At 42.7% G+C, this 25,942-nt stretch overlaps 1 protein-coding gene and 1 non-coding gene across 4 annotated transcripts in view; both read right to left on the reverse strand.

Moving 5' to 3' along the window:
* Positions 1 to 25,942, reverse strand: part of ARFGEF3 (ARFGEF family member 3) — a 174,567-nt gene that overhangs the window by 23,358 nt on the left and 125,267 nt on the right. For all 3 annotated transcript variants that reach the window (XM_037045661.1, XM_037045659.1, XM_037045658.1), the window contains 8 exons: positions 25,665 to 25,798; positions 23,287 to 23,432; positions 21,295 to 21,474; positions 13,712 to 13,856; positions 12,050 to 12,172; positions 7,426 to 7,529; positions 5,570 to 5,714; positions 580 to 708 (listed from right to left, as the gene is read on the reverse strand). In XM_037045661.1, coding sequence (XP_036901556.1) covers positions 580 to 708; positions 5,570 to 5,714; positions 7,426 to 7,529; positions 12,050 to 12,172; positions 13,712 to 13,856; positions 21,295 to 21,474; positions 23,287 to 23,432; positions 25,665 to 25,798 — 1,106 coding nt within the window. The remainder of the gene's footprint in view (positions 1 to 579; positions 709 to 5,569; positions 5,715 to 7,425; positions 7,530 to 12,049; positions 12,173 to 13,711; positions 13,857 to 21,294; positions 21,475 to 23,286; positions 23,433 to 25,664; positions 25,799 to 25,942) is intronic.
* Positions 14,369 to 14,473, reverse strand: LOC118986828 (U6 spliceosomal RNA). Its single transcript, XR_005066459.1, has one exon. It is a non-coding gene; the product is annotated as a U6 spliceosomal RNA (small nuclear RNA).

Below are 25,942 nucleotides of genomic sequence, written 5' to 3' on the forward strand. Positions count from 1 at the left end.
TGGGAAGATTTAGATGAGAAAGTGTGTACACAAACCTCAATCTGGAACAAGAAATAGCTTTCCAAGGGATGTTCCCTTCCTGCACTATCAGGGTACAGGTGATCACTAAATGTCTGTTCCCAAACCTACTCACCTGAGACCTTCAGACAGTCGCGGTGTTGCTGGATTAATACTGCACGTAGGTTTGAGTGGTTTGTTTATGTCAGTACGAGACATGGTGAGCCCTCCCGACAGCTCTATGGCCAAGAGCCTGTGCGGTCTGGCGAGAGGAGGAGGTTGTACTTACGGAACAGAGTACGGCTACTGCTCATGAAGGGACTGATACCACAGCCTTGGCCTGATTATTATGGGGCTCCAACGCACTCAACTAACTGGCCACCATTATTTGTAAGTGGACTACTTGTAAATAATCATAGGGCATACTTTAAACATCACTGCTTCACAGTCAACAAATATTTGAGCACCTACGATGCTGTCTAGGGTACAGCAGTGAAGCAGGTAGGCACTTACAGAAATACCTTCCTGAAAGACACTGTATCTGTAATTCCCTCCCCAAATGATAGACATAGAAATATTCACCAGGTGTTTTGGTAACATCTCTCAACAGCTCAAAGAGTAAGTCTAAGGTTGGCGGTTGGTGCTGCCGCGGACAGTTGGACACAGCTGCTGTCAGCTGCTCCAGCAGGATGATCCAGACTTCTATCAGACCTGGAAAGAAAAAACCAGACCTCTGAATTTTGGTGAAACATAATACAGAATCATTGCCAGGTCAAGTGCAAAAGAGGTCTGCAAACTGCCATGTGTTCTCCACATGGGAGGCATCCCTCTGTAAGGCAGCTCTCAAGGCCTATAAACAAATTGTGATTCACCTGTTCTGACAAAGTCAAAGGGGAAAAAATGCTCAAATTTCTCCCTTATTCCCCTGCAGGAAGAAGGTAATATGGTTTGTAAATTCCACATGAAATGATTGTCAGATTTCGTGGGAGTTGATGATAGCAAAATAACAATGTCCTTTTAGCTCTAGTGCCTTAGTCAATACTTGAAGAATATTAGCTTATTATACACATAACAAAATGCCATTCTAATGGTTTTCATGTGTGCAGGTGAGTGGTACTGATTACATGCACGGTGCTGCACCACCGTCACGGCCATCCATTTTCAGAACTTTGCATTTCCTCCAGCAGAAATTCTCTACAACCATGAAGCAACAATCCTCCCCTCATGCCAGCCCCTCTGGTAACCTCTAATCTACTTCATCTCTGTCTGATTTTACCCATTCTAGGTATTTTGTGCGAGTGCAATCATAAAATATTTGGTTTTTTTGTATGCCTGGCTTATTTCACTTAGCATAACATTTTTTACATCCATGTTGTAGCATGTATCAATTTCATTCCTTTTTATGGCCATGTGCACACCACATTTTGTCCATTCACCTGCTGGACACCTGTATTGGTCCTACATTTTGGCTGATGTAAGAGTGCAGTGAACACTGGAGTATGTGTTGAGTGCCTCCTTTCAGTTCTCTTGGGTGTACACCTCAGAGTGCTGTTACTGGGTGATGTGGCAATTCTGTTTAGCTTTCTGGAGAACCACCAAATTGTTTTCCATAAAAGCTGCATCATGTCACATTCCCACGAAGATCCCAGTTTCTCCATATCCTTGCCAACACTTGTTTTTTTAAAAACTATCACCATCCTAGTAGGTGTGCACTAGTACCTCACCGTGCTTTGGGTTGACATTTTCCTAATGACTGAGGAGACTGAGCATCCTTTCATGTACTTATAGGCCATCTGTGTATCTTTTTTTTGGACAAATACCTGATCATGTCCCTTGCACACTTTAAAATTATTTTCATTGATTTTAGAGAAAGAAAAAAATCTATTTGTTGTTCCACTTATTTATGCATTCATTGTTTGATTCTGGTATGTGTCCTGACCAAGGACCAAACCCACAACCTTGGTGCATTGGGACAACCTCTAACCAACTAAAACACCCACCCAGGGCCTCCTCACCCATTTTTACAGTGGGCTGTTTATGTCTTTGTCGTTGAGTTTTAGGAATTCTTTATATATTCTGGATATTAAAACTGTACCAGATATATGATTTAAAAGTAGGCTCTTCTGTTCTTTAGGTTGTCTTTTCACTTTCTTGATAATGTCCTTTGATGTATAAAAGTTTTTAATTTGAAATCTAAGTTACCTGGTTTTTTTCTTTTGTTGCTTGTCCTCATCTATTTTCTCTGCCCTTTCTAAAAAAATTTGCTCTGTTCCATTTTTTCCGCGGGTCATTCATTTGGTTTCTACAAATTAATTTAAATTTACCTGCCCCCACGGTAGGTGGCAGTTCTGGCGCCCTCTCAGTCCTGTGTATGTACAGGTCACTGGGTTTACTACTCACAGGCGGGAGGGGACGCTCACGGTGTGGACAGGTTCATCTGCCCTGAGCATCACACCCCCCATACACACTCTCCTCTTTCTTCTAAGAGTTTCCCTTTTAAAATAACATACTAACTTTTCATGCATGCCCTTCATTACTGGGTGAAGGGGATAGGGTGAAATTCTCTTCATGAGATCTGAATAGTTTCAATCTTGCCATTTATGTAAGCATTTACATGAGCTGATACTTCGGGACATCACCATCTTTGGAAATATCTGAACCCATAGCTCAGACAGCTGTGCAAAGGACTCAGTTTCCCTAGCTTCACACAGAGGGATGACAGTAACATAAGAGATAGCCCACTCTACAGTTTAATTTTAATTCTAATTTTCCTGAAAAATAAAATTATATCAGAAGACTGCATTTTAAACTATTTGCATAAAAACTACTTCCCTAGTATTAAATGGCCCCATTAATAGGCAAAACCAAAGTCATGGACAATAAATATGATAAAGCTAGGTGATAAGAAATGCTTATGAACCTTAAAAATACAGGGTGGGACAAAAGTAGACTTACAGTTGTGAGTATGCGAAACACAGAGTTTATTCATATGTTATTATTTATGAAATGTTATATTATTTGAACAGCCACGTGAACAACTGTAAGCCTACATTTGTGCCAACTACATAAGCAGGTGTGGACAAGCTAATTTACAGAAAATTCAGAGGACGCAGAAAAACAGGTTACACGCCACCATAATGGGTGGGTGGGCAACCAATAAAATCCAAATGAAAAAGTCTACAGGACAAAGTGCCTCACTTCTTCAACAAATAAATTGCAAAGGAGTTAAAAAGAATTGAAGAGGAAAACCTATAGATTGAAAAGGATTTAAGAGACATATCACCCAAACATAAAGTGTGGATCTTACATGAATCCTGGCATATATAAGAAAATTGGAAAATTTAATATAATAGATATTTGATGTTGTTAAACAGTTATTGTTAATTTCTAAGTGTGATAATAACATGGTTGTTTGTCATCTTTAAAGAATACATACTAATGTCTGACATACAGAGGGCCCAAGATATGAAAAATGCTCAGTGTCATTAGCCATCAGAGAGATGCAAATTAAAACCACAATGAGATACCACCTCACACCTGTCAGAATGACCATCATTAACAAATCAACTAACAACAAGAGCGGCGAAGATATGGAGAAAAGGGAACCCGTGTGCACTGTTGCTGGGAATGCAGACTGGGGCAGCCACCATGGAAAACAGTATGGAAATTCCTCAAAAAATAAAAAATGGAATGACCTTTTGACCCACTGAGTCTACTGCTGGGAATATACCCTAAGAATACTGAAATACCAATTCAAGAGAACCTATGCACCCCTGTGTTCATAGCAGCACTATGTACAATAGCCAAGTACTGGAAACAGCCTAAGTGTCCATCAGTGAATGAGTGGATCACAAAACTGGCACATTTACGCAACAAAATACTATGCAGCAGAAAAAAAGAAGGAACACCTACATTTTGCAACAGCATGGATGGCACTGGAGACTCCTATGCTAAGTGAAATAAGCTGGGTGGTGAAAGACAACTACCATATGATCTCAAACTAACGTGCAAAATAAAACCAGACACACAGAATCAGACTGACAGCAGTAAGAGGGGAGGCGGGAGGTGGAGACTGTTTGAAAGAGGGTGAAGGGATTAGTCAAAGAACATGTATGAAGGACCCAGGGACATGGACAGCAGGGTGGGGATTGGCTATGGGCATAGGGGGTGGGCTGGATAGAGGGCGGTGGGGAGGGAGAAGGATTGGGACAGCTATAAGAGCATAGACAATAATAAAAATAAAAACAAAAGCTACAATGAAGAAATAAAATAAAAAATAAAGAACACATACTAATGTTTGTGATTTGCTTTCAAATAAAATGAAAAGGAGGAAGGGGGTGGGGTGAGGGAGACGGGGTGGGCGTGTGTGTGGGTACAGATTACACGAGGTTGCTGTAAGTTAATACTATTTAAAGCTGGGTGACGGGCACATGACGATTCACTGTAACATTCTGTCTAGTTTTATATACGTTTCATTTCCATAGGAAAGAAAACAAACAATTTGACTTTTCTTTGGAAACCAGAGAAATGATATCTCAGAGTATATCAATAGTGAGAACTAACTGTAATACTAACTTAAAGCTTTTACTTTCAAATAAAATGCTAAGTAAAAACTATTCTTATCCAATCATTAGAATGGAACCTATATTAGGCAGCATCTAGCTAATTTCCAACATTTTAATTGTTCTCTACATTAGGTTTTTCTATAGTGCTTCCTCATAACTTGTCTGAACTAGTGAGGTTTTCCTGTTTTTAATCTCCATGGAAAACTATAAACCTTCTAGCCACCTCCATAAATGAATTTGTCACAGAACAATGAAAAAGGAGAAAAATGAAACACAACACAAAAGCAAATTTAAGAAGCCCCACCTAAAAATAAAGTCTTTTTCTAGGACTTGGAACAACCCACTCCCAGATACCAGACCCCCTTTAGGGTGTTATTTCCATTTCTACATCTGGAAACAAGACAGGCTCATCTGAGAAGACAGCAAGTAGGAGCATGAGTTGACTGATCTAACAATCGGCCAAAGTTACTAGAGTGAACTCCAATGCACAGGAAATTACATGGGAACTAATTTGAAACACATTCTTTAAAATTATTCTTTTAATGAGTCTTCAGCTTTACCAGTCACAGATAGATTTTTTCTTCAATAATGGTTTAATTTCCCCAGTCTCTAACCGAATAGTCCTGCGGGAAGTAATTATGTAATGATTGTGTTTTCTAGAAGGAATTAGAGACAATTACCAGCCAATTTAAGTACCAATGCAACCACATTCCAATTTGCTAAATTCAAGAGAATTCCAAGTTAGAAATTATATTTATCAGAATCTGCAAACCTGCGCTGGCTTTAGATGGAGGGTTCCCTCTAAAAAGAACAGGTTTGGAGGCCTCAACTGTAAAATGTTTTTGGAGCGTCCATGGACACTTCGGGTAGATTAGTTCTCTTAGAATCATACACAGTAACAACATACATGGACCATTCACGAGCTAGAAGCTATTTACTTCACAGCTTCAGCTTCTGAGAACACATACACAGCAAGCAACCTGGCTCCGTCTACTCCATTGACTTACCAGTGTCATCATCGAAATCAGACAGGACCGACTCAATTCCGTCCTCGCTGCTCGCTGACTGCTCCTGGAGCCTGCGAGGCAAGCTGGCCAGTCGCCCGCTAAGGAATATTGGCTTCATGGGCATTTTGTAGATTTTGGCCAATAACTGAATAGAAAAATACCAAATTTCAATTACATATTGGAAAAAAGTACACTCTGGGTGTTACAGAACACTAAATTTAAATACTAATAATCAAAAGGGGAGAGAAAAGCACAAAAGCTGTTGTTGGGTGAAAGTTTTAAAGTTGGTTGGTTGTGATTTGGCTTCACGAGGCAGCTCACAAGGGGCATTTATCCCAGGAAGAGGATGAAATAGCATTAAACGGTGGAGGGAGAAAACACAATGAATACTCTTTTAGCATCTCCATTGCCTGTGAGTTTTGCAGATTTTGAGAGACCTACCAAGGGAACTGTGACATGTCGAGGACTTCCGTCTGCGAGAGAAAGGTCTGTGAGGATCACTGAGAAGTCTGCAGGCCAACCAGATGGCAGACGCTCTTCTCCCCTTCACACGACCCCATGTCAAAGAAGTGGGGGGGCGGGGGCAATGCGGAAAGGAGGGCTCTGTGGGCGAGGCCCCAGACGGAGTATGGAGAGTGGAGGTAACAGACTGCCCTGGGCTCTTTACTCCCCTTTGTCTCCTGGAGGCCAGCCCCCACCCCAATCTCTGTTACTGAAACAAATCCCAGGATCCTTATCTTCACAAATTACAGCTCAGCTTGCTGTGCCCACACTGTTCTAGAAACCTGGGAAACAGCTGTGAGCAAGACAGACAAAATTCCTCTCCTGTGGGTTTTGCAGACAGTAATCCTTTATGATAAATAAAATTTCTGACATCAATGGTGTAGAAACAATTAGACAGGTGGTACTACACAGAGTGACTGAGGTATGTGCGGAATGCCAGCAGGGAGCTGGTGGACACCGAGGCCCTCGTCTCTCTGACAGGGGATGTTTCAGGTGAGATTTGGAAGACAAGGAGTATCATACAGACACCCGAGGAGGACAAAGTACAGGCAGAGAGAGCAGCAGTGACCCTGGGTGTAGGGAGCTGGGTGTATGTCAGGGGCAGAAGGGGATGTGGTTGGAGCACAGGAACTGAGAGGGGAGGATCCGGGGTGGAAAGGGAGCTGGAGTCCTGTCACGTGGGGCCCTGTGGAAGAAGTCAGGGCTGTGCATCTTTTCTAAAGCCATGGGCTCGGCACTGTAGCTGAGGGGTGAGAAGAGCCCTGGGGATACTTCCTGAGAAGACAGGAGAAAAACTAACTTCGAGAGGGTGCCACTGAAGCCTGGAGGAGAAAGGGCTTCAAGGAAAGAGTAGCCTGGTTCCACAGGTGTTTGACGTGGGTGAGGACGGAGCGTTATGGAACGGAGCATACATACTTAAGGTTACTGTCCACATGGTTTCTCCACTAGCTCCTGATCGAATACATCCCTCTTGCATTTCTTTATGTCTCTCTTCGCTGTCTGCACCCCCACTGTCCATGTTTGGTACATGAAGAAGCTCTCCTATGACTTCATGACTCCACCCTCTACAGCCTGGGACAAATGCAGAGAGCGTGGTAGTTGGACTGAAAATAACTGAGTTCTGGAGATCTCAGGAGCCAACTGTGTGTTCTAGTACACTGTTACTAGTGTCTCTCTCTCTCCTTCGTGGAAGGGGTGGGGACAGAAATGTACACTCCCAGTCTAAGTCCCTGCTGCCTCAGAGGCAGCAGACAGTGTTTCTCTCGGGCCTCAGCAAAACACACCCGCCCGGTGCTTGGCAAGCCTGTCCCGAGGCAGCTGTCAGGGCCTGGGCTCGGTGTGAACATCCCTACCTGAGAGCAGCGCCTGAGGTAGCCCAGGGCAGGGAGGCACAGGTCTGGGGACGTGGCTCCTGGTCCCGGGACGCAGTCTCCGATCTCCTTACAGTCCACCTCCCCTAGGGGCAGCGCAGAGAAACAGGGACAGCGTTATCCTTGCTTACGCCCTCACAACAGACGACCTATTTACTCACACAGCGTCCGTTCACCCAACGTCTACTAAAACAGAGAAAAAATCCTTCCAATCAGTCTGTCTCCCTGTATGTGTACACGCTAAACACAGCCAGGACCCTCCTGTGCATCTTATTTGGTTGAGCTCATTTTGTTTTGTAACTTCTTTTTAGTAACCAAGGAGCATTTTGTTCTCCATTCTGCCACGGTATTTGTTCCTGGGCACACTAGTTCACTTTCCTATGCCTGCTGTTGATGGTGTGACTTAAAAAAAAACATTGATTTCAGAGTGAGAAAGAGCAATTTGTTGTTATATTTATTCATGTGTTTATTTGTTGCTTCTTGTTTCTGCCTTGACTTGAGATTGAACTCGAGGCCTTGGCTGACAATTTGGACAACTCTTTAATCAACTGAGCTACCTGGCCTGGGCCGACGGTGTGACTTCTGAAACTCTGATGAGGATGTTCCTGCAGGCCACTCAAGCACTGGGCTGGGATGAAGGACCAAGACTCTATCTGGAAAAGGACCTCATTTGCTGCCAATTGAAGGCTCCGGGAAGATTCTAAACATCTGGGGTTTGGCTACATAATTGAATTGAAATTCTTTCCTCTTTTAAAAAAAATTATCTAGAGAGTTAACAGATCTGTAGAGGGCTTCCGAATTTTCTATAGGCACAAACAGTAGTTGAGAATTATTTTTCTTCTCATGTAATGAACCTATTTTTCAACTTTTAATACAGTCATTGCACAGTGCTATAATTGTTTCTAATTATCTGTAATTGTAGCAACTAGCACCCTCCCCTGTGTGTAAACAGACATAATTACTAAGCATTAGTTAAAATTCAGAAGCAGACAAAGAGGCATTTTCTCCTTAAAAATGAAAAGATAAATATCTCTTATGTTTTAGGTCAGAGATTGGCAAACTTTTTTTGGACAGGGCCAGAAGTATAATACTTCAGGTAATACTGTTTGTCACAGCTTCTCAACCCTGTTCCTGGACCACGAGAGCAGCCACAGACAGATGACCATGCTTTTGTTCCAATAAAACTTTATTTATAAAAACTATCAGTGATTGGATTTGGGCATAGTTTGCAAACTCCTGGTTCAGACGATCACATCTCACAGTATAAAAACACAGACCGGGTCAAATTCATGTTGAAATAACCAAGCAGCAATTAAAAATAAACTCATTCTCTAGCTTGTTGATCGAAGTGAGTGCTTCAAAGTTTGTTACTGAGGCTGCCATGGTGCACGTCCAAGTCTCTGCAGGTGGTGCCCCCTGGAGTTGGGGCAGTGCCCAGCCAGGACGGCTCTCCCGGGGGCTCAGACAGTCCACTGCCCACAGCTCCACACAAATAATTCCACCTTGTAACTCACAGGGAAGAAAAAGGACTTACCTGTTTTACGTATTCTCCACGGGCACACTGATAACTCTGCATCTTTATTTTCAGGTGTCAACTCCCTCAGACAAACCCTCAGATTTCTAACCTGCAGAGAAGCATGTCCACCTGGATGTTGCACGGGAACGCCACACGTGCACATGCCCCACGAGAGAACTCAGTACTTTGCCTTGTCCGCCACAGCTGACCTGCTCTGCTTTTGCATATCCCAGTTCTGGGTAACGTCAGTCCTTGTAAGGAACTCGGGGAATGGGAGTCATCCTCGGGTCTGCCTCTCAGCTGCCCGTTCATTTCAGTCTACATGGCTTTTTAAAGAAACTAGCCTCCATGGCAGTATTCATCTTATTAAACTGCACTGGTGGATTATGTGTCTGTTTCCCAGAGTAGGCCATGAGCCTCTCCCAGGCTGGAAGCATGTTTTTTTTTTTTAAAGATTTTATTTATTTATTTATCTTTAGAGGGGAAGGAGAGAGGGAGAGAAACATCAATGTATGGTTGCCTTTTGTGCATCCCCTGCTGGTAGTTAGCCTGCAAGGAACCGGCCTGCAACCCAGGCATGTGCCCTGACCGGGAATCCAACCGCGACTGTCTGGTTCGCAGGCCCGTGCTCAATCCACTGAGCTATGCCAGCCAGGGCTGGAAGCATGTTTTATCCATCCTCACATCCTATCGCACGCGCAGGCCAAGGGCGCTCCACTCCTCCCTGGACAGCACGCCTGTAACAATGCTTCCTACGTGGAATGCAGGTCTGTGACGTAATAGAGGGGTATGTGTATGCTGGTCTCTCCGACTGGTTCCTGGCACAGGGCTCCTCAAACCCTTGCCGTGTCCTCGGTGAGAAGAGCTGTAGGAGCATCCTTCCTTCTGTTACATGGTCTTTGACCATGGTCCTGACCTAAACTGTTCAGCATTTCCTGATAGGAAAGTTTTCTTGTTTTTTGTTTTTTTTTTTAATGAGGCAACCCTTATGGGCTCCTGGATGAGGGCTGGTCAGCAGAAAAACCATGTTATGATTAGAAGCCTGGAACTTCCAGCCCCTCCCCTTATCCTCCAGGAAGGAGAAAGGGGCTGGAAATGTAGCCAGTCATCTATCAGGGCAACACGATGAAGCCTCCATAAAAGTCCCAAAATTACAGGGTTCAGACAGTTTCTGGGTTGGTAAGCACGGCTCCCAGCTAGGACGGTGGCACCCCCACCGCCATGGGGGCAGAACCTCCTGTGCTTGGGATCCCCCAAATACGTCTCTTTTTGTTTGGTTGTCCCTCTGAATCCTTTAGCATGTCCCTTGTTATAAAATGTAGTGGCAGATGGAAGCATGTCCCTGAGTTCTGTGAGCTGTTCTAGCAAAAAAAATGGAATCCAAGAGGGTGGGAGTCATGGGCAGCTGCAACTTTTGGCCAGGTGGCACGGGAGTCTTGGGTAACCTGGAGACCAGCGATCTGCGTCTGAAGTAGGGCACAGTCTCATGGGACTGAGCCCTTAACCTGTGCAGTCTGAGCTAACTCTGGATAGTGTCAGAACTGAACTGAAGGACACCCAGCTGGTGGCCCAGAGAACTGCTTGGTGTGGGGAAAACCCCACACATGTGGAGTCCGAAGGGTTGCGAGCACACCAGCAGTGTGAGAGGAAAGGCGTCACGCAGCAGAAGTGCGTTTGTTCTTAAATAAGAACTAAGTTTTCCACTATCTAATGCAAAGATTCATACTTTAAGGTGTTCTTATAATTAGGACACCAAATTATTTGGTTTCTGTGTAACGCAGAACAGCATTTTAAAAAGTTTCTCTTTGTTATTCAAACAAACCTTCCTTGAAGCCCAGCATGTAAAGTCAATAAGCGAGTGGTTGCCGTGGCTGCCCTCCGCTCAGTCTCCGTGTCTCAGGGTGAATGTAGTAACAGGACAAGGACACGCGATAACAGGGTATAACAAGGCCGGTCTGCAGGTCAGACCTGGGCCCTCCAGCCTGTCTCCTGAACTTGCACATTGTTCCTGCTCCCCAGAAAAGGGGAATATGGTGAAGTCATCCAGCTTCCTTGTGTCCAGCCTTCTTTTGCAAAAGAATTTGTTGGTTATTTAGCAAGAACTTAAAAGAATATTATGAACCTATAGTTTTTCTTATTTAAAAGGCTTTCAGGCTCTGGCCAGAGTGGCTCAGCTCTCTCTCTGCTGAGAGAGAGAGAGAGTTGGTTGGGCATCATCCCACAAAGTGAAAGATCACAGGTTCGATTCCCAGGCAGGGCACATGCTTGGGTTGTGGGCCCAGTCCCTATTTAGGGCGCATGGGAAAGGCAACGAACTGATGTTTCTCTCTCACGTCAATGTTTCTCTCCCTCTTTTTCTCCCTCCCTTCTCTCTAAAAATAAATAAATACAATCTTAAATAAATAGATAGATAGATAGATAAAGGGCTCTTAGTCTCCACAACTGAGAACACGCCACAGTGAAATTCTCCAACTTGAAAACTTAAGTTTCCCCCAAGTCTTTGGTTTCATGAACAGCCCCTCCCTTCCATTTCCGGGGTGGACTCACGCCACACAAACGTCTGCTGAAGGAGGTCATGTCATGTAGCACAAAGACTCTACTTTGTTAGAGCATTCCTAAGTCAAGCACAAATCGGTCAGGTGGCTCCTGAAACACAGGAGGCCTCCGAAGAGGGGGACTTTTATACCCCAAGAGGTTTTATGATTAATAAGGCCTGGGGGAGACATTTTAATTTCTGTTTAGGAGCCGGATACTCAAACTCTAACTACGTGACATTGAGGAGAATAGTTTCCTGCCTGTGGGCAACTAATGAATATAATACTAAATATTTTAAGGTTCAAAAAGAAGTTGAAAATAACATACAGATTGAAAACACGCTAGAGTACAATATTATTCCATGAACACAATGAAATATATCAACCTTGTACAGAACCCCAAGCTGCTTTCCCAGTGAGCTCTCTGTTTCCAAGTACACACCATCTGCTTCCATCCCAGGATGCTCAGTGGGCCTGTCTCCAGGGCTTTTCACACAGAGCCATCCAGGAGCAAGTCCCCAGCTGTCACAAGGCGTGAAAAGAGGACCCCACTTACCCAGTCCTTTGACGAACTTCATAAGGCACATGATGTAACTAGTGGCTGCATTAGCAAAGACCTGGATGTTGTCGGTATTGAGAAAAGCTTCAAATACATCAAACACTGGAGCTTGGCCTTTTCCTGAGGGAAGAAGATTATAGAATTGTAAGGAAGTTAAGTGTCTACCCTTCAGGTTGCCCGAACTTCCAGCACTTTCCACAGGGTCTGGGAAAAATCTGGAGAAGAGCCAGGGCTTTTTGAATGGACACCTGGTCTGGCTCCCATGCTGTGCCTCTCAGCTTTGCCTGCAGGGGGAGCTGCAGGAAGGCCACAAAGCGCTCAGAGGGGCGGAGAGGGCAAAGCTGGCTGAATGCAGGGCTGAAGCAATGTGCAGGCTACAGGGCAGTGAAACATGAGCCTCTGAATTCTTCTGCACAGATTATTATAGAGCAGGGAAGGCTGGATAAATCCTTGATGGCATATACTAATTTATTCACACCCATGCAGAAAAGAATTAGCATCAAAGACCTGAGACTGCTGTCCTTAGAAAAGTTTGCTTGCAAGGTTGGCCTTTGGCTGGAGTCTGGGAGTGTGGCTCCCAGAATATTTCTGGGCAACAGTTAATCAATAAGGGTAGTTCACTGTACCTGGACTGTGTAAATAATGTGGTTTATTCTGAATGCCTGCTTTCCTTCAGGGAGCTTGGAATTTTGGTATACGGTAGACAGATACCTGCTCTCAGCTGGGTTTCTAATGTGCTTTCCTGGGCTTAGACATTACTCTTATGTTGCTGCCTTTTTCACTGCTGGGGGGAAAGTGTGCTCTGTGGGACACCCCCCATGAAAGGTGAGAGCACAAGGAAGCCTTCACAGGGGTTCCCCCAGATTCTGACTGCCTCATCCACACTATGTTGCCATATTACATCTCAGCGATGAGCAAGGTAATAGATCTGGGCCAATGTTATGCGAAGACTTATTAGCATAAATCTTAGCATAATTATAGGCTGAGTCCTGAGCCCTTCTGGTGGGTCTCTGAACATGGGCACCCCTGACACAACCCCCCTGGTGAGGCCATGCTTTGTGGATGAACACCCACATCCAGACAGACCCAATCTCCTGAATTTAGAAGCCCCAGTGTTAGGATAGTTCTCTGCTTCTTTCTAGCAAGATAGATAACATTTCTCATTTTGGCTTTAGGAAGCAGCCCAACACAGATAAGTGTAAGTGAAACAATAGAAATATCTTTCTTCGCCTTTCATCCAATCTGGCAGTAAAAGCAAGGCCCAGTAGCGCTCAGGGCTCTCGCCTGCTGGCAAAACTCAGCACTCCTGTTCCTGCTGTACCAGCTTATTTCCTGCTGATAAAGCTCTGCTGAATGTCAGTGTTCCCTGTTGTTCAATTTCCTGATAGCAAAGAACTTGGCATGAAGAACTAATGCCCTACAGCAAAACCAGCCACACATTCTTCCCAGCATCACCACTCCTGTTCAAGTCCCCTCCAGAGCAATCAGGCAAGAAGAAGAAATAAAGGGCATCCACATTGGAAAGGAAGAGGTAAAAATCTGTCCGCAGATGTCATAATCTTACATACAGAAAATCTTAAAAGACTCTAACAAAAGTTGTTAGAACTAATAAACGAATTCAGTCGCGTTTCAGGATATAACGCCAACACACAATCTTACCCATGGAGTAATCACCAACTAGGTAGTCCTTCACCTCAGACTTGTTCCCGCTGTGCACCGTCTCCAGGGCACTGAACAAGGGCCTCCAGCCCGACTGGATTTGGGAGGAACACACTTCAACCAGCTCACCAATGGATGTGACCACCTGGCAGAGGCGAAGCGGGTGGCAGTTAACACCTCCTTAAAAGATGCGGGAGAACTTACGGGATGAGTGATGTATTTCTCTGTGCCCCATTTCTGGGTTAATTTTAGTACAAAAGAAAGAACAGAACCCAGAGAAGCTCACACAAAGATGTTCTAAATGAGCACTCGTATTGCACTGATTGGCATTTTACCAAGGACTAATGTTGTTGGACAGCTTTTCACAGGCTTATTATTAGCTATTTGTAAATATATTGCTGTTTTTTAGATTGGGTTTTTGTCTTCTCTTTACTGTCTATTTATTATTTTAGAGTTATTTATGTATTCTAGATGCAAATCCTTCTGGAGACCTATAACTTGCAAGTATTTTTTCATAACCTCGGGCTTGTCTTTATTTTTTAATGGTGTTAAGAGAGCAAAAGCTTTCCATTTTAATGAAGTCCAATTCATCGATTTTTTTTTTTGCATGTGTATTTGTGTTAATGAGCAAAGGGTGGCGGGTGCTCGGGAACTGCACAGAGTATGGACAGTCTCGTGAACTTGCACGTCACCCTTGAACAGGGGCCGTGCCCATCTTCTCTGTGTTGCTCCAATTTTTCTACGTGCTGCTAAACTGAGCACCATCAAACTGTCTTTTTATGGATCATGCTGATGTCATTTTTCAGAAACCTCTGCCTAACTCAAGGTTTCAAATATTGTCTCCTATAGTTTCTCCTGGAAACAGAGTTTTTCTCTTAGAGTTAAGGTGACGATCCATATTGTGCTGTTTTTGTGTATACTGAGAGGTAAAAGTGTAGGCCATTTTAATTGCATATGTTCAGGCAGTTTTCTGAAAATAATATCCTCTCCTTCTACTGAATTCCAGTGGCCTCCTTGTCAAAAATTAATTGAACCTAAACACGAGAATTTATTTCTGTACTCTATTTAGTTCCATTGGGCTATAAGTGTACTTGTACACACTATGTGGATTACTGAAGTTTCAAAATCAAGTAATGTAAATTCCCCAAATTTGTTTTTTTTCTAATTTGTTTTCTCTATTCTCAATCCCTTGCATTTGCATATAAATTTGAGAGTCATCTTGCCAATATCTCTAAAAACTCTGCTTGGATTTTGATGGGAATTGCACTGAATCTTTATATCAATTTGGGGGAATTTCCTCATTTAAAAATACTGTGTCTTGCAATCCATGAATAGACTATATGTCAAATTTATTTAAATCTTCTTTAACTTTTCTTAGCAATGTTTTACAGTTCTCAGTGTACAGGTCTTAAACTTCTTTTGCTAAATTTATTCCTAAATATTTTTATTATTTTAATGATCTTGGGAATGGATCTGTTCTCTTAATTTCAATTTTTGTTCATTTATTTCTCAGATATAAGAACCCAGTTGATTTTAGTTTGTTAATCTTATATCCAGTGACCTTATTAAATTCACTAATAACTTCAATATTTTTTTGTAAATCCCTTAAGATTTTCTACATATAAGGCCATATTGTTTATATATTAAGAAAAGTTTTGCTTTTCTTTTCAAATCTAGATGCCTTTTTTATACAATGCATAGTAGTTATAATATTAAATAGAAATAGTAAAGATGGAAATCCTTGCCTGGTGGTGATATAGGGAAAAAGCACCCAGTCCTCCCCGACTAAGTGTGACATTAGATGTAAGATTCTCCAAAATTCTCTTTATTCAACTGAGGAAATTCCTTCTACTCCTCATTTCTTCAAAGTTTTTTGTTTAAGTTAAAAATGGATGTTAAATTGTGTTAATTTCCAAAACTATTTACATGACCATGTGGTTTCAATCCTTTATTCTAATGTGATACATTAACTGATTTTGAGCTATTAAACCAACCTTACACTCCTGGGACACATTCCATATGTAACAGTATTTAATCTTTATATATTGCTGGATTTAGCCTCTAATAATTTTTAGTTTTTTCAATCGTTACCTGAGGATGTTTATTGATTTTAGAGAGGAATAGAAAGGCAAGGGGAGAGGGGGAGGGAGGGGGAGGGGGGGAGAGAGAGAGATCAATTGGTTGCCTTCCATACATGCTCTGACTGGATATCCAACCCACAACCTAGGTGTATGCCCTGACTGGGGATTGAACCCGCAACTTTTCCGTATACAAGATGATGCTCCAACCAACTGAGCCAAACGGCCAGGGCTCTAATAATTTTTAAAGAATTTTTTAGGTTTAATTTTGTGAAGAATATTGGTCTATAGTTTTCTTGTGGCTTTAGTATCAGAGTAATACTGGTCTCATAACCTGTATTTGGTAGTGTTCCTTCCTTCTCTATTATCTGATAACAGTTTGGGTAAGGCTGGTGCTATTTCTTTCCTAAACAGTTTATAATTTTTTTTAGTGAAACCAACGAGGTACAGATATTATTTGTGGCAAGATTTCAAATGACTAATTCAATTTTTTTACTTGATGTTGACTTGATTGAATTTTCTATTTTTTATTGAAAAAGTTTTGGTTATTTGTACCTTTCTAGGAATTTTTCCATTTGGTTTAAGTTGTCTTATTTGGTTGACATAATATTACTGATAATATTCTCATAATTCTTTTCTCTATTGTCTTCAGTAATATTTCCTCCTTTATTATTGATTTTGGTAGTTTGCAGTTTCATTGATATTTTCCTGTTGTTTTTTTGTTTTACTATTTCATTGGTTTTTGTTCTGGTCATTAAGCTCTTCTTCTAGGGTCCTGGGGTGAAAACTTAATGATTTCAGATCTTTCTTCCTTTCTAATGTGAGCATTTGCAGGTATCATTTCCTCTGTATTCCATAAATTCTGATATGTTATACTTTCATCTTCATTCATTCAAGATATTTTCTAATTTTCCTTGTGACTTCTTCGTTGACCCATGAACTATTTAGAATTTTAAAGTTTCTTTGGTTTTCAAATATTTGGGCCTTTTCCAAATTTCTTTCTGTTGTTTACTTTGAATTTAATTCTCTCGTGACTGGAAAACATACTTTGTGTAATTTTAATTCTATGAAAGGTACTGAGGCTAGCATACCATCTATCATGGAGAGAATTCCACGTGCCCTTAAAAAGAATCTGTATTCTTTTGTTACACAGAGTGTTCCAGATCCATAATCTGCCATCAAGTTGTTCTAGCAATCACTTAGAGAGGAGGGCTGCCATGCCCCCTGCAATTTTTGTGTCGTGGTAAAACTATGCATAACATAAAATCACGATTTTAACCATGTTTACGTATACAGTTTAACGGCACTCAGTACATCCACCTTGTGCAACCATCACTACCATCCATCTCCAAAATATTTTCCTCCTTCCAAAATGAAACTCCACACCCATTAGACAGTGACTCCCCATTCCCCTGCACTGTTGCTCTTAAGGCGTCTGTCTCTCCTTTCAATTCTTTATTTGCTTCATGCACTTTTAAGGCTTTATTGTTAGGTCCATAGACATTTTAATTGATGTGACATCCTAATATATGACCCCTTTCTAATTATTAAATATCTCTGTTTCTAGTAATATCTCTTGTATTAAAGAATATTTTGTTGACATGAATAGAGTGACTGCAGCTCTTTTGTGGGTAGTGTTCGCACGAAAAATCATTGTCAGTCCTCTTACTTTCAATCTACTTCGGCTTTTGAATATAAAAATCTGTCTCCTGTAGGCTGTATGTTGTAGTATCTGGTTGTTTTATGCTATATTACACTCTCTGCCTTTTTAATAGAAGTTTCATCAATTCATGTTTTTTTAACATCTCTACTGAGAGACAAATCATATGTGATAAAATCTACCCATTTATAGCAAACCAATATTTTTTAAGTGTATTCAGAGCTGTACAAGCATCACCACAGTCTGACTGGAGCACATTTTCAGAAGTCCTATCCCCCAAACTCAGCACCTGATACCAGGCATTCCCCACCCCACCATGCTCCCTCGGCCCCTAGCATTCACTCATCTACTGCCTCCACAGATCTGCCTGCTTTGGACATTTTGTATAAATGCAATCTTATGAACTATGGCCTACCATTGTCTTCTGGCCTTCATTCTTTCCGGAGAAGTCAGCAGCCGTGGTTCCTGTGTAGTACCAAACTCTTTTTCTCTTGTTACTCTGAAGATTTTGCCTTTGTCTGAGCATGTTGACTATAATGCATCTACTGCAGATTATCTCTGTATTGGTGTTAATTGGGGTTCCTTTATTTCTCTAAATATATTTACCCCCCCTTGTCTATTTCCCCTTCTTCTGGACTCCTTTTACACATACACTTGTCACTGTTCTGGTTTCTGTTTATTTTTCACCAAAATTAATTCTCTCTGATGTGCACAGTGGATCATTTATATTAATCTACTTTGAATTTCACAGATTTTTTCCTTCTGCCATCTCCCATCTTGTCAGGAAGCCCTTCTAGTAGATTTTTCATTTAGTTGTTGCCCTTTTTAACAGTAGAATTCACAGGTTTCCTATTTCTGATTTCTCTGCTCACATTTCCATTCCTGAGTCACTATCACCATTTCCCGTTAACTCCTCCAACATACTGATGATAGCAAAGTCTCTGTCCCCCACCTTCAATGCGGGGATCCCTCTGAGGCAGTTTGTGTTTATTGTTCTTCCCCTGAGTATGTGTCACTCTTTCTTGTTTCTTTGCAGGTCTCATAATATTTTTTTCACTGAAAACTTGAGATTTTAAATAATATAGTATAGCACTGCTGGATTTTGATTCCTTTTTCTGGGTTTTCTTTAAAAAAAAAAAAAAAACTAAGTTGCCTGGACATAAACTGTGGAATCTCTCTTCCCGTAGCATCAGGCAACAATGCCTCTGCTCAGTTTCTTCATTATTGTCATTGTCTTTTTAGCCCAACTTTCCAGTATTTGTCCCCATGTCAGCACGGGGTAGTTAGTGGTCACGGAGGAGGTGGGCAGAGGCTGTGCTTGAACACACACCTCGAGCCTGGAAGGCTCCACCTTTTCCCAACCAGTCTGCGTGTGCAGGCTGGGGAGAACATCCAAAGTTCAGCCAGTGCTTCGGTCTTCCTTGTCTTTTACTTTCTGATGGGATTCGCGTGGTCTATCCCGTGTATGCCCATGTTTCAATCAGTCAGGTGTGTGGGGAACTTACCTAGTCCTTCTAAGAATCTCTGGTTTCTAGGTTCTTACGATACATTTCTTACTGGCTCACTACTCACTGCAACTCCAGGTTAGCGAGGTTGCAGGATTCTCCCACTCATTTCCTAATGAATCCACCACTTTGAGCTGACAAATCAATGATCTTTTTTACTTTTTCTCCAAACCAAGTCTGTTCCTCATAGCAGGAAGGCTGACTTGCCCAGTCAGCCCCACACTGGTCAAACTGTTATTCTTCTCAAAAGCTTAGAAGTAAGGAGGTCAGGGTATCTTCAGCTAGGTCACAGATGCCCACTGCTCTTAACCACAATTCTGGCAAGAATTATTTTTAAGCGTAAATGCTACTCAGTTTGTTGTCTGACCTCAGGCAATTTCCAGAGCTCTGAAATGGTTGCTTCAGACAATTTTGTCCCCACTAATCCTTAATTCTTGTGAGGAGAATTCACTAACTTCTTTATGCCACTATAGCCAAAGCCCTTCTTGTTCTATGTCTTTCTGAAAATATTTCAGTATGGTTATTTTAAAGTCAATCTCCGATAACTCTGCAATTATCTGGATCCCTGGAGGGGTGTGTATGTGTCTATTTTTACTGACTTTTTGTTTTTGATGATACGGTATTTCCTAATGAGCCTGATTAGTTTTGATTGAATGTAGATGTTGTATCTGAAGCATTAAAAAATAATGATGTCACATTCTTGTTAGGAATTATTTGAAGTTGGGGGTTATTTTCTGTTAGGACTAGTCTATTTAAGTTTCAGCTTTCTTCCTAGGAGACCCTATTCTCTTCATGATTCTGTCCCAAGACTTCAAGAAGTTACCAGATTGGCCAGACCCCAGGCTTTAGTTTGTCTTAGCTTCTTAGTCTTCCAGCTTCTGAAATTGATTCCATTTTAGGAAAAGCAAGCCCAAATACTAGGCTTGGTGCCTGCGTATTCTTTTTCTCCTAGATAATGGCCTCTAAGTTATTCAATCCATTTGTAATATTTCAATGCTTTCCAATGAGTAAAAAAAAAAATTTTCTAACTCTTTCTGCTTATTTCCATGGAAAGCTGATCTGAATTACTTAGTTCGCTATTATTGGAATTCCTCAACCTAGCCTTTAGGTATCACCTCATATCTTAATTCTTCTTTTGTTTCATTAAAATTTAATATTTTGCATTGAAGATACCAATCTTTCTACTATTTCTAGGTCTGAATGTACCATATTATAGTTTCAGTAGCTCCCTCTGACTATTGCCTTGTTTCCCTATGTGTTTTGTGATATTTTTTAAATCCTGTGAACTCACATCTCTTGGAACTTCATTTGTAGGATTATTTTTTTGTGGCCTGAGTTGAAATTCCGGGGGGAATTTTGCCACTTTGTATGATGCCTGTGTAAAGTTCCCAGACCACCAAGGTGGTGCACATTCATTTACTGACTCCACAGAAGGGCTTACAATTTTAATCCTGGAAAGTTTTATCTTTACTAAGAGCCAATGTTAGAAACAGCCTGATCATGTTCTCAGGGAGGGTGGCACTTGAGTACATTTGTAATTCAACCTTGGCCTAAGTGAACACCACTTTTAAAGATTTGGGTTGAAATTTGTCTCCTGTTCTTGTGGCCTCAAGAATGTGACAGCAGCTATGACTGGTGTGGCTCAGTGGGCTGGGCGTCGCCCTGCAAACTGCAAAGTCACTGGCTGGATTCCCAGTCAGGGCACACGCCTGGCTTGCCAGCCAGGCTACTGGTTGGAGATGTGCAAGAGGCAACTGATCGAAGTTTCTCTCCCTTTTTCTCTCTCCCTTCCTCTTTCTCTAAAAATAAACAAATAAAATCTTTAAAAAAGAATGCGATAGCAGAACCCAGTTTCACCTGATGGCAAATTCCGTCACAGCCAAAGCCGTCTCAGAGCTCTGCTTACTTCTGCGGCTCCCCTGTTACTTAGTTGTGGGCATCATAGTATTCCTCACTTTCTTGTCAGAGTGCCAATGTATTTAAAAAGACGTTTTAAGCCTTTATTTGACATTTTTAGATTTCAGTGAAAGAATCTGTGTTCCTAGGTTACTATCATGCTAGTTATGGCACCTCCACTTAGTTTCTTCACCATCTGTGCACCAGTTGAGGGTATGGTAAAGAGTACAGAGCAGTAAAGCCGGATTGCCTAGGTTCAAATCCCAGTTCCCCTAAGCACTGTCTCCTCCGCTAAACTGGTTCACCTTCTTTGTCATAGATTCCACATAGAGGATTATCGGAAAGGTGAAATATGCAAAGTTCACAGAACAACACCAGCCTGTGCACTCCATAAAAGCTAGCTGTGACGAACCATGACAATGCTGGTCACCATGACACACTGACCTGGTCCTGAACATCCTCGTCACACAACTCTAGCTGCATAATACGCTCAAAGGGTCGGAAGAGTGCTTCATTAAAGTGAAAGTGAGGCGGCTCATTCCAGTCAGTGAGAACCTCTGTCAGTATGTCGTGGATGAAGGAAACAGCCTTCTGAGACACATGTCTCTCCTTATGACAGGCGGCCTGCAAGATTCATGAGAGAACAGAATACCATCGGAACTTCGGAGAAGTTAGAGTCTGGTTTCTGAAGGTTTTCCCAAACCACCTCATTGCAGGGAGGCGGATGCAGCAACGCTATTAAAGTAGAGAATGCTTCAAGGCGTACATACAGATGAACAACACACCAAATTGCATTTTTAATAATCTAAAAAACTGATCAGACACAACTCCAATGAAATATTTCTAGAAAAACCATAGTGTATAGTCATTTCTTCTTCTTTTTAAGAATATAACATGACAGTTTTCTTGGATGGCATAGAGCATGCTGACTATAAAGACANCTGGTTTCTGAAGGTTTTCCCAAACCACCTCATTGCAGGGAGGCGGATGCAGCAACGCTATTAAAGTAGAGAATGCTTCAAGGCATACATACAGATGAACAACACACCAAATTGCATTTTTAATAATCTAACAAACTGATCAGACACAACTCCAATGAAATATTTCTAGAAAAACCATAGTGTATAGTCATTTCTTCTTCTTTTTAAGAATATAACATGACAGTTTTCTTGGATGGCATAGAGCATGCTGACTATAAAGACATCAGAACTGCCCACGGTCTTGTTCTTCTTGGCTCTGCCCCTTAGCTGAGATCAGAAGAGTCATTGGTCCCTCAGGGAGGTGGGCCAATTGTACCAACAAAGCTCTAATTGGTTGAGGGCTTCTGCATCCAGGCCCATCAGTAGTCTCCTCCCACCCTGACCTGGGCTTGGATGTGTGGCTTGCTTTGGACAACAGCAAATATTATATAAGTAGAGAACTGCAAAGTTGTTGTGATTCGGGGCTGGTTCTCTTGCCTTCCTTTGGAATTCTAAAAATGCCACATGAGTGAGCTGGGGCTGGTCTGCTGGAGGCTGAGAAAGCCCATGTGTCCAGCCCCCCCCAGTCAAGGCCACCATGAACCAGCTGACCCTAGGTGACACATAAGGTCAGCTGAGACTGGAAGTAGTGCCAGCTGAGCCTAGCTCAAATTTCTGACCCAGGTATCCATGAGGTAGATAAATGGTGGTTGTTTTAAATCCTAGGTGTTTTGAGATGGTGTGTTATAGTGTAATAGATAACTGATATACTGTTTATCCATTACTAAGTTATTATTTTCTATTCCTCTTCCTTACTAGGATGTTCTCAAGTTAGTGAATGAAGTTCCCCCAAAATACTTTATAACATATCTCTACCAGATGAGCACTAAACAGCTATTAAGAAGTTATCACTGCAATATAGGGCTACAATTTTCCCACCAACGTAGAAGTGGCCAGTCATCACCACTGAGATGCCGAGGCAGAGAGTTACCGTGTGATTTACCATACGAGCTGCTTTTCCCAGTATTCACTTTGTTGGGAAAACCAGGACGTGTGGTTCTCCTCCCCAGAGGGTACTGCCTAGACTATAGTCATTAGAAAATGACTATAGAAAAGAGACACTTGCAGGAACAAAAGGCACTGTTGGAGTCATGTATAAAAGTAGAGCATCAGGCTCAGGTTGACACCAGGTCATACTGAAAACTATAATGGGACAACAATAAAATAATTTTTAAAAAAGAATGAAAACTGCCCAACTTGTAAAGGAAGAGCGTCAGTATGAACCCAGGGTAGTGAGGCCATTTGGGGTGATTCTTTAGATGCCATGAGGTCTAATCAGAGAACTATGATGCCTGTGACCAGGGTGATGGGAACCTTCTCATTTGCGCTGTGGCCACAGTGCTCTGCATCCCCCACACTGACTGGGGAGCCCCGGGCTGCCTCCGCTGGCGCCGTTCCCCACTCCCCTGGCACTCACCTCCACCAGGTGCGGGGCCACGAGGCTCCAGCAGCGCATCACGTGGAGCAGCGGCCTCGATCTGCTGCGCACGATCCTCAGCATGGCGTCCCCGAGGCGGAAGAGGTGCAGGGCGCTTTTCCGGTCTTGGGTGGATTTCACTTCTCCTACAGGGAGAGACCATGAAAGCCGTAAAGCCCAAACTCAGAAATGGTTTGACCTGTTCAAGCACAGAGAGAGGATGGAAATCAAAGAACTGGACTCAGACCAGCAGGATTATTGGGTGAGTGCTAACCGAGAGAGGAGAGGAGCCTGGATTCAAGAGACTTAGACAGTTTGCTCCACACGGCCTGGCCCACCTCTCCTGGTCACCACAGCATTCCCAGTGGCTGCCGTGACAAGTGTGAACCATGCTTGTTGATAAGGGAGGACGGCACAGTGGCTATGTAGGCAGGCTGGGGAGTCAGGCTGCCTGGGCCCAAATCCTGTCTTTACCCCTTGGTAGCTGGGTTACAGCAGACCAGAGATTTATGTCTGATCCGCAGTTTCTCCTTGTAAAAGTGGGGATGACAGGACCCATTTCTTAAAGTTACTTTAGGGATTAAATGTAATAATACTCATAAAGTGCTTAACACAGGCACATACTACCTGGCCTGTGCTCTTAGCGATCATCATGACTCTTGCCACCGTCATCCTGCACAGTCACCACCCACTCTGCCAATCCTTAGTGGCCCCTGTGAAGCCCTTCCAAGCAAGTTGGGCCCCTTTGCTACCTGATAACATGCTATCTAGCCTGTTCTGCTTTGCTTCATTGTAGTCCTTGCACACTCTGATCTTGTATTTTTTAATAAGCAGAAGTACATATTCTCTCAAGGAGCCTACAATACACAGATAAACAGAGCTTATTTATTTTTCACCTGCCCTGGGTCCCTATCCCTGCCTCCCACACTCGAACCTACCCTCTTTGGCTTTGGCTTTGGCTTTGCCAGTGTCGCCTTAGTCTCCCCCACTCCCTGCCTACTCAAGGCCTGTTGCTTCCCCTTCACCGCCCACCTACAAAATGCTGATCATTATCAGGCTCTTCCAACCAAAAGGCTTCTAATTAGCCTTGCCATATTAAGTAAACTTCAAAATGATAGCAGTAATAATCGGCGGCATTTACTGGACTTTCACTCTGCATCAGACATCATGTTGGTTCTTTGCATCTTTAATCATTTTAATTTTTAAAGCAAACCTTAAGAAATAAATGCAATTACTGCCATTTTAGAGATTAGTAAATCGAATGCTGGAGAGGTGAACTGACGTGTGCATCTGGTAAATGGTGAAGGCAGCATTTTAACTCACGTGTGATTGATTTCTAAGGCAGCGCTTCTTCTTCGTGGGTCTACTGCCTCCTCCTGACCCTGCTCATTGCTCTGTGTGAGCTCAGAGCCTGTGATTTCTCCAATGCAAAAGGTGCAGGAGGTGGCCCTGGGCTCAGAGGTGCTCCAAAGTCTAATGGTTCTGGAAAACTGGCCTTAGATAGCTAAGGTTTTATTTTTTTTTATTTTTCTTTTAATGTAAAGCTAAGGCTTTAAAGTCCATTAAAAACTAGTAGGGAAAGGACGGTAGTTCTCAAATTAGAATCTGCACTGAGGATCAAAAGGCCAAAAATATTACACTTAGAACTTCAGATCCTAAAGGTGGAAGGGACCACAGAGGTTCTGCCACATGGCTCTGAGCCTCTTCTGAGCTCATCGGGATGAGGTACTCGCTGTTCCACTACCACCACCATCCCCTGTTGGTGGTCAGTTGCATTTCTGAGCAGCCTGCCACCGATTTGGGACCACGGGACAATTCAGTACAACTCCATTCCCTCTTCCACAGGTTGGCCTACAAGAGGGCCTTCATCTGGCTTCATGCAGGAAGACATTGGTACTGACCCGTCATGAAAGGCTATGCACGAGAGCAGTTTTTCTAGGAGTGGCACGAGGCTTCTGTCATCCTTCCATTTCTCTCTCACCTTCATTCTGGAATTACTAGGTGCTTCTGCAAGTTGTCTGGACTGAGGTGAGTACCACGGTCTGTGATATGGAGGAGGGTCCCCACCCTCATGAGAGCTATCTGCACCCTGAGGAGCCACACAATTTCTGTGTGGAGAGCCCAAACCTTAGTGGAACTGCCTAGCCCAGTTCCAGTGGTAACACCTGTAATGGTGGCAGCAGTGACACCTCTACTCACAAAAAGTCATCCCACCCTCACCCATACACACACCATGTCCTAAAACTAGAAGACAAATTAGCCAGGGTGACCACGTGCAAAGGGAATGTGGACTCCAGTCTCAGGCAGGCTGTTGATATCGCAGATCGGGGCTGACTCCCGCTAACCTCACGGCACGGTTTCTTCCGGGAAGGAATTACCTGGCATGGCCAGCGAGTAATCAACTGTGTCCGTAACAGAATGGAAAAGCTGGGACTGCGACGCTTTCTTCAGCTGGTAAAGGAAAGCGCCCAAAGCCATGAGGTTCAACTTATCCGTAGCGTCTTCAAAGAGCCTGGATGAAACAAAAAGACTTGTTCCTTGGAAACAGTTCAGCAAAGCCTTTATGGCAGAATGATTACAGTAATTTTTTAGATGTCATTAATGAAAATGTTGTGTGAACACTGCAAGGAAACATACGGTGTCATTATTATCTAGT

This window comes from Sturnira hondurensis, unplaced genomic scaffold, assembly GCF_014824575.4.
Source record: "Sturnira hondurensis isolate 20B ecotype Veracruz unplaced genomic scaffold, ASM1482457v3 Scaffold0004474, whole genome shotgun sequence".
Taxonomy (NCBI): Eukaryota; Metazoa; Chordata; class Mammalia; order Chiroptera; family Phyllostomidae; genus Sturnira; species Sturnira hondurensis.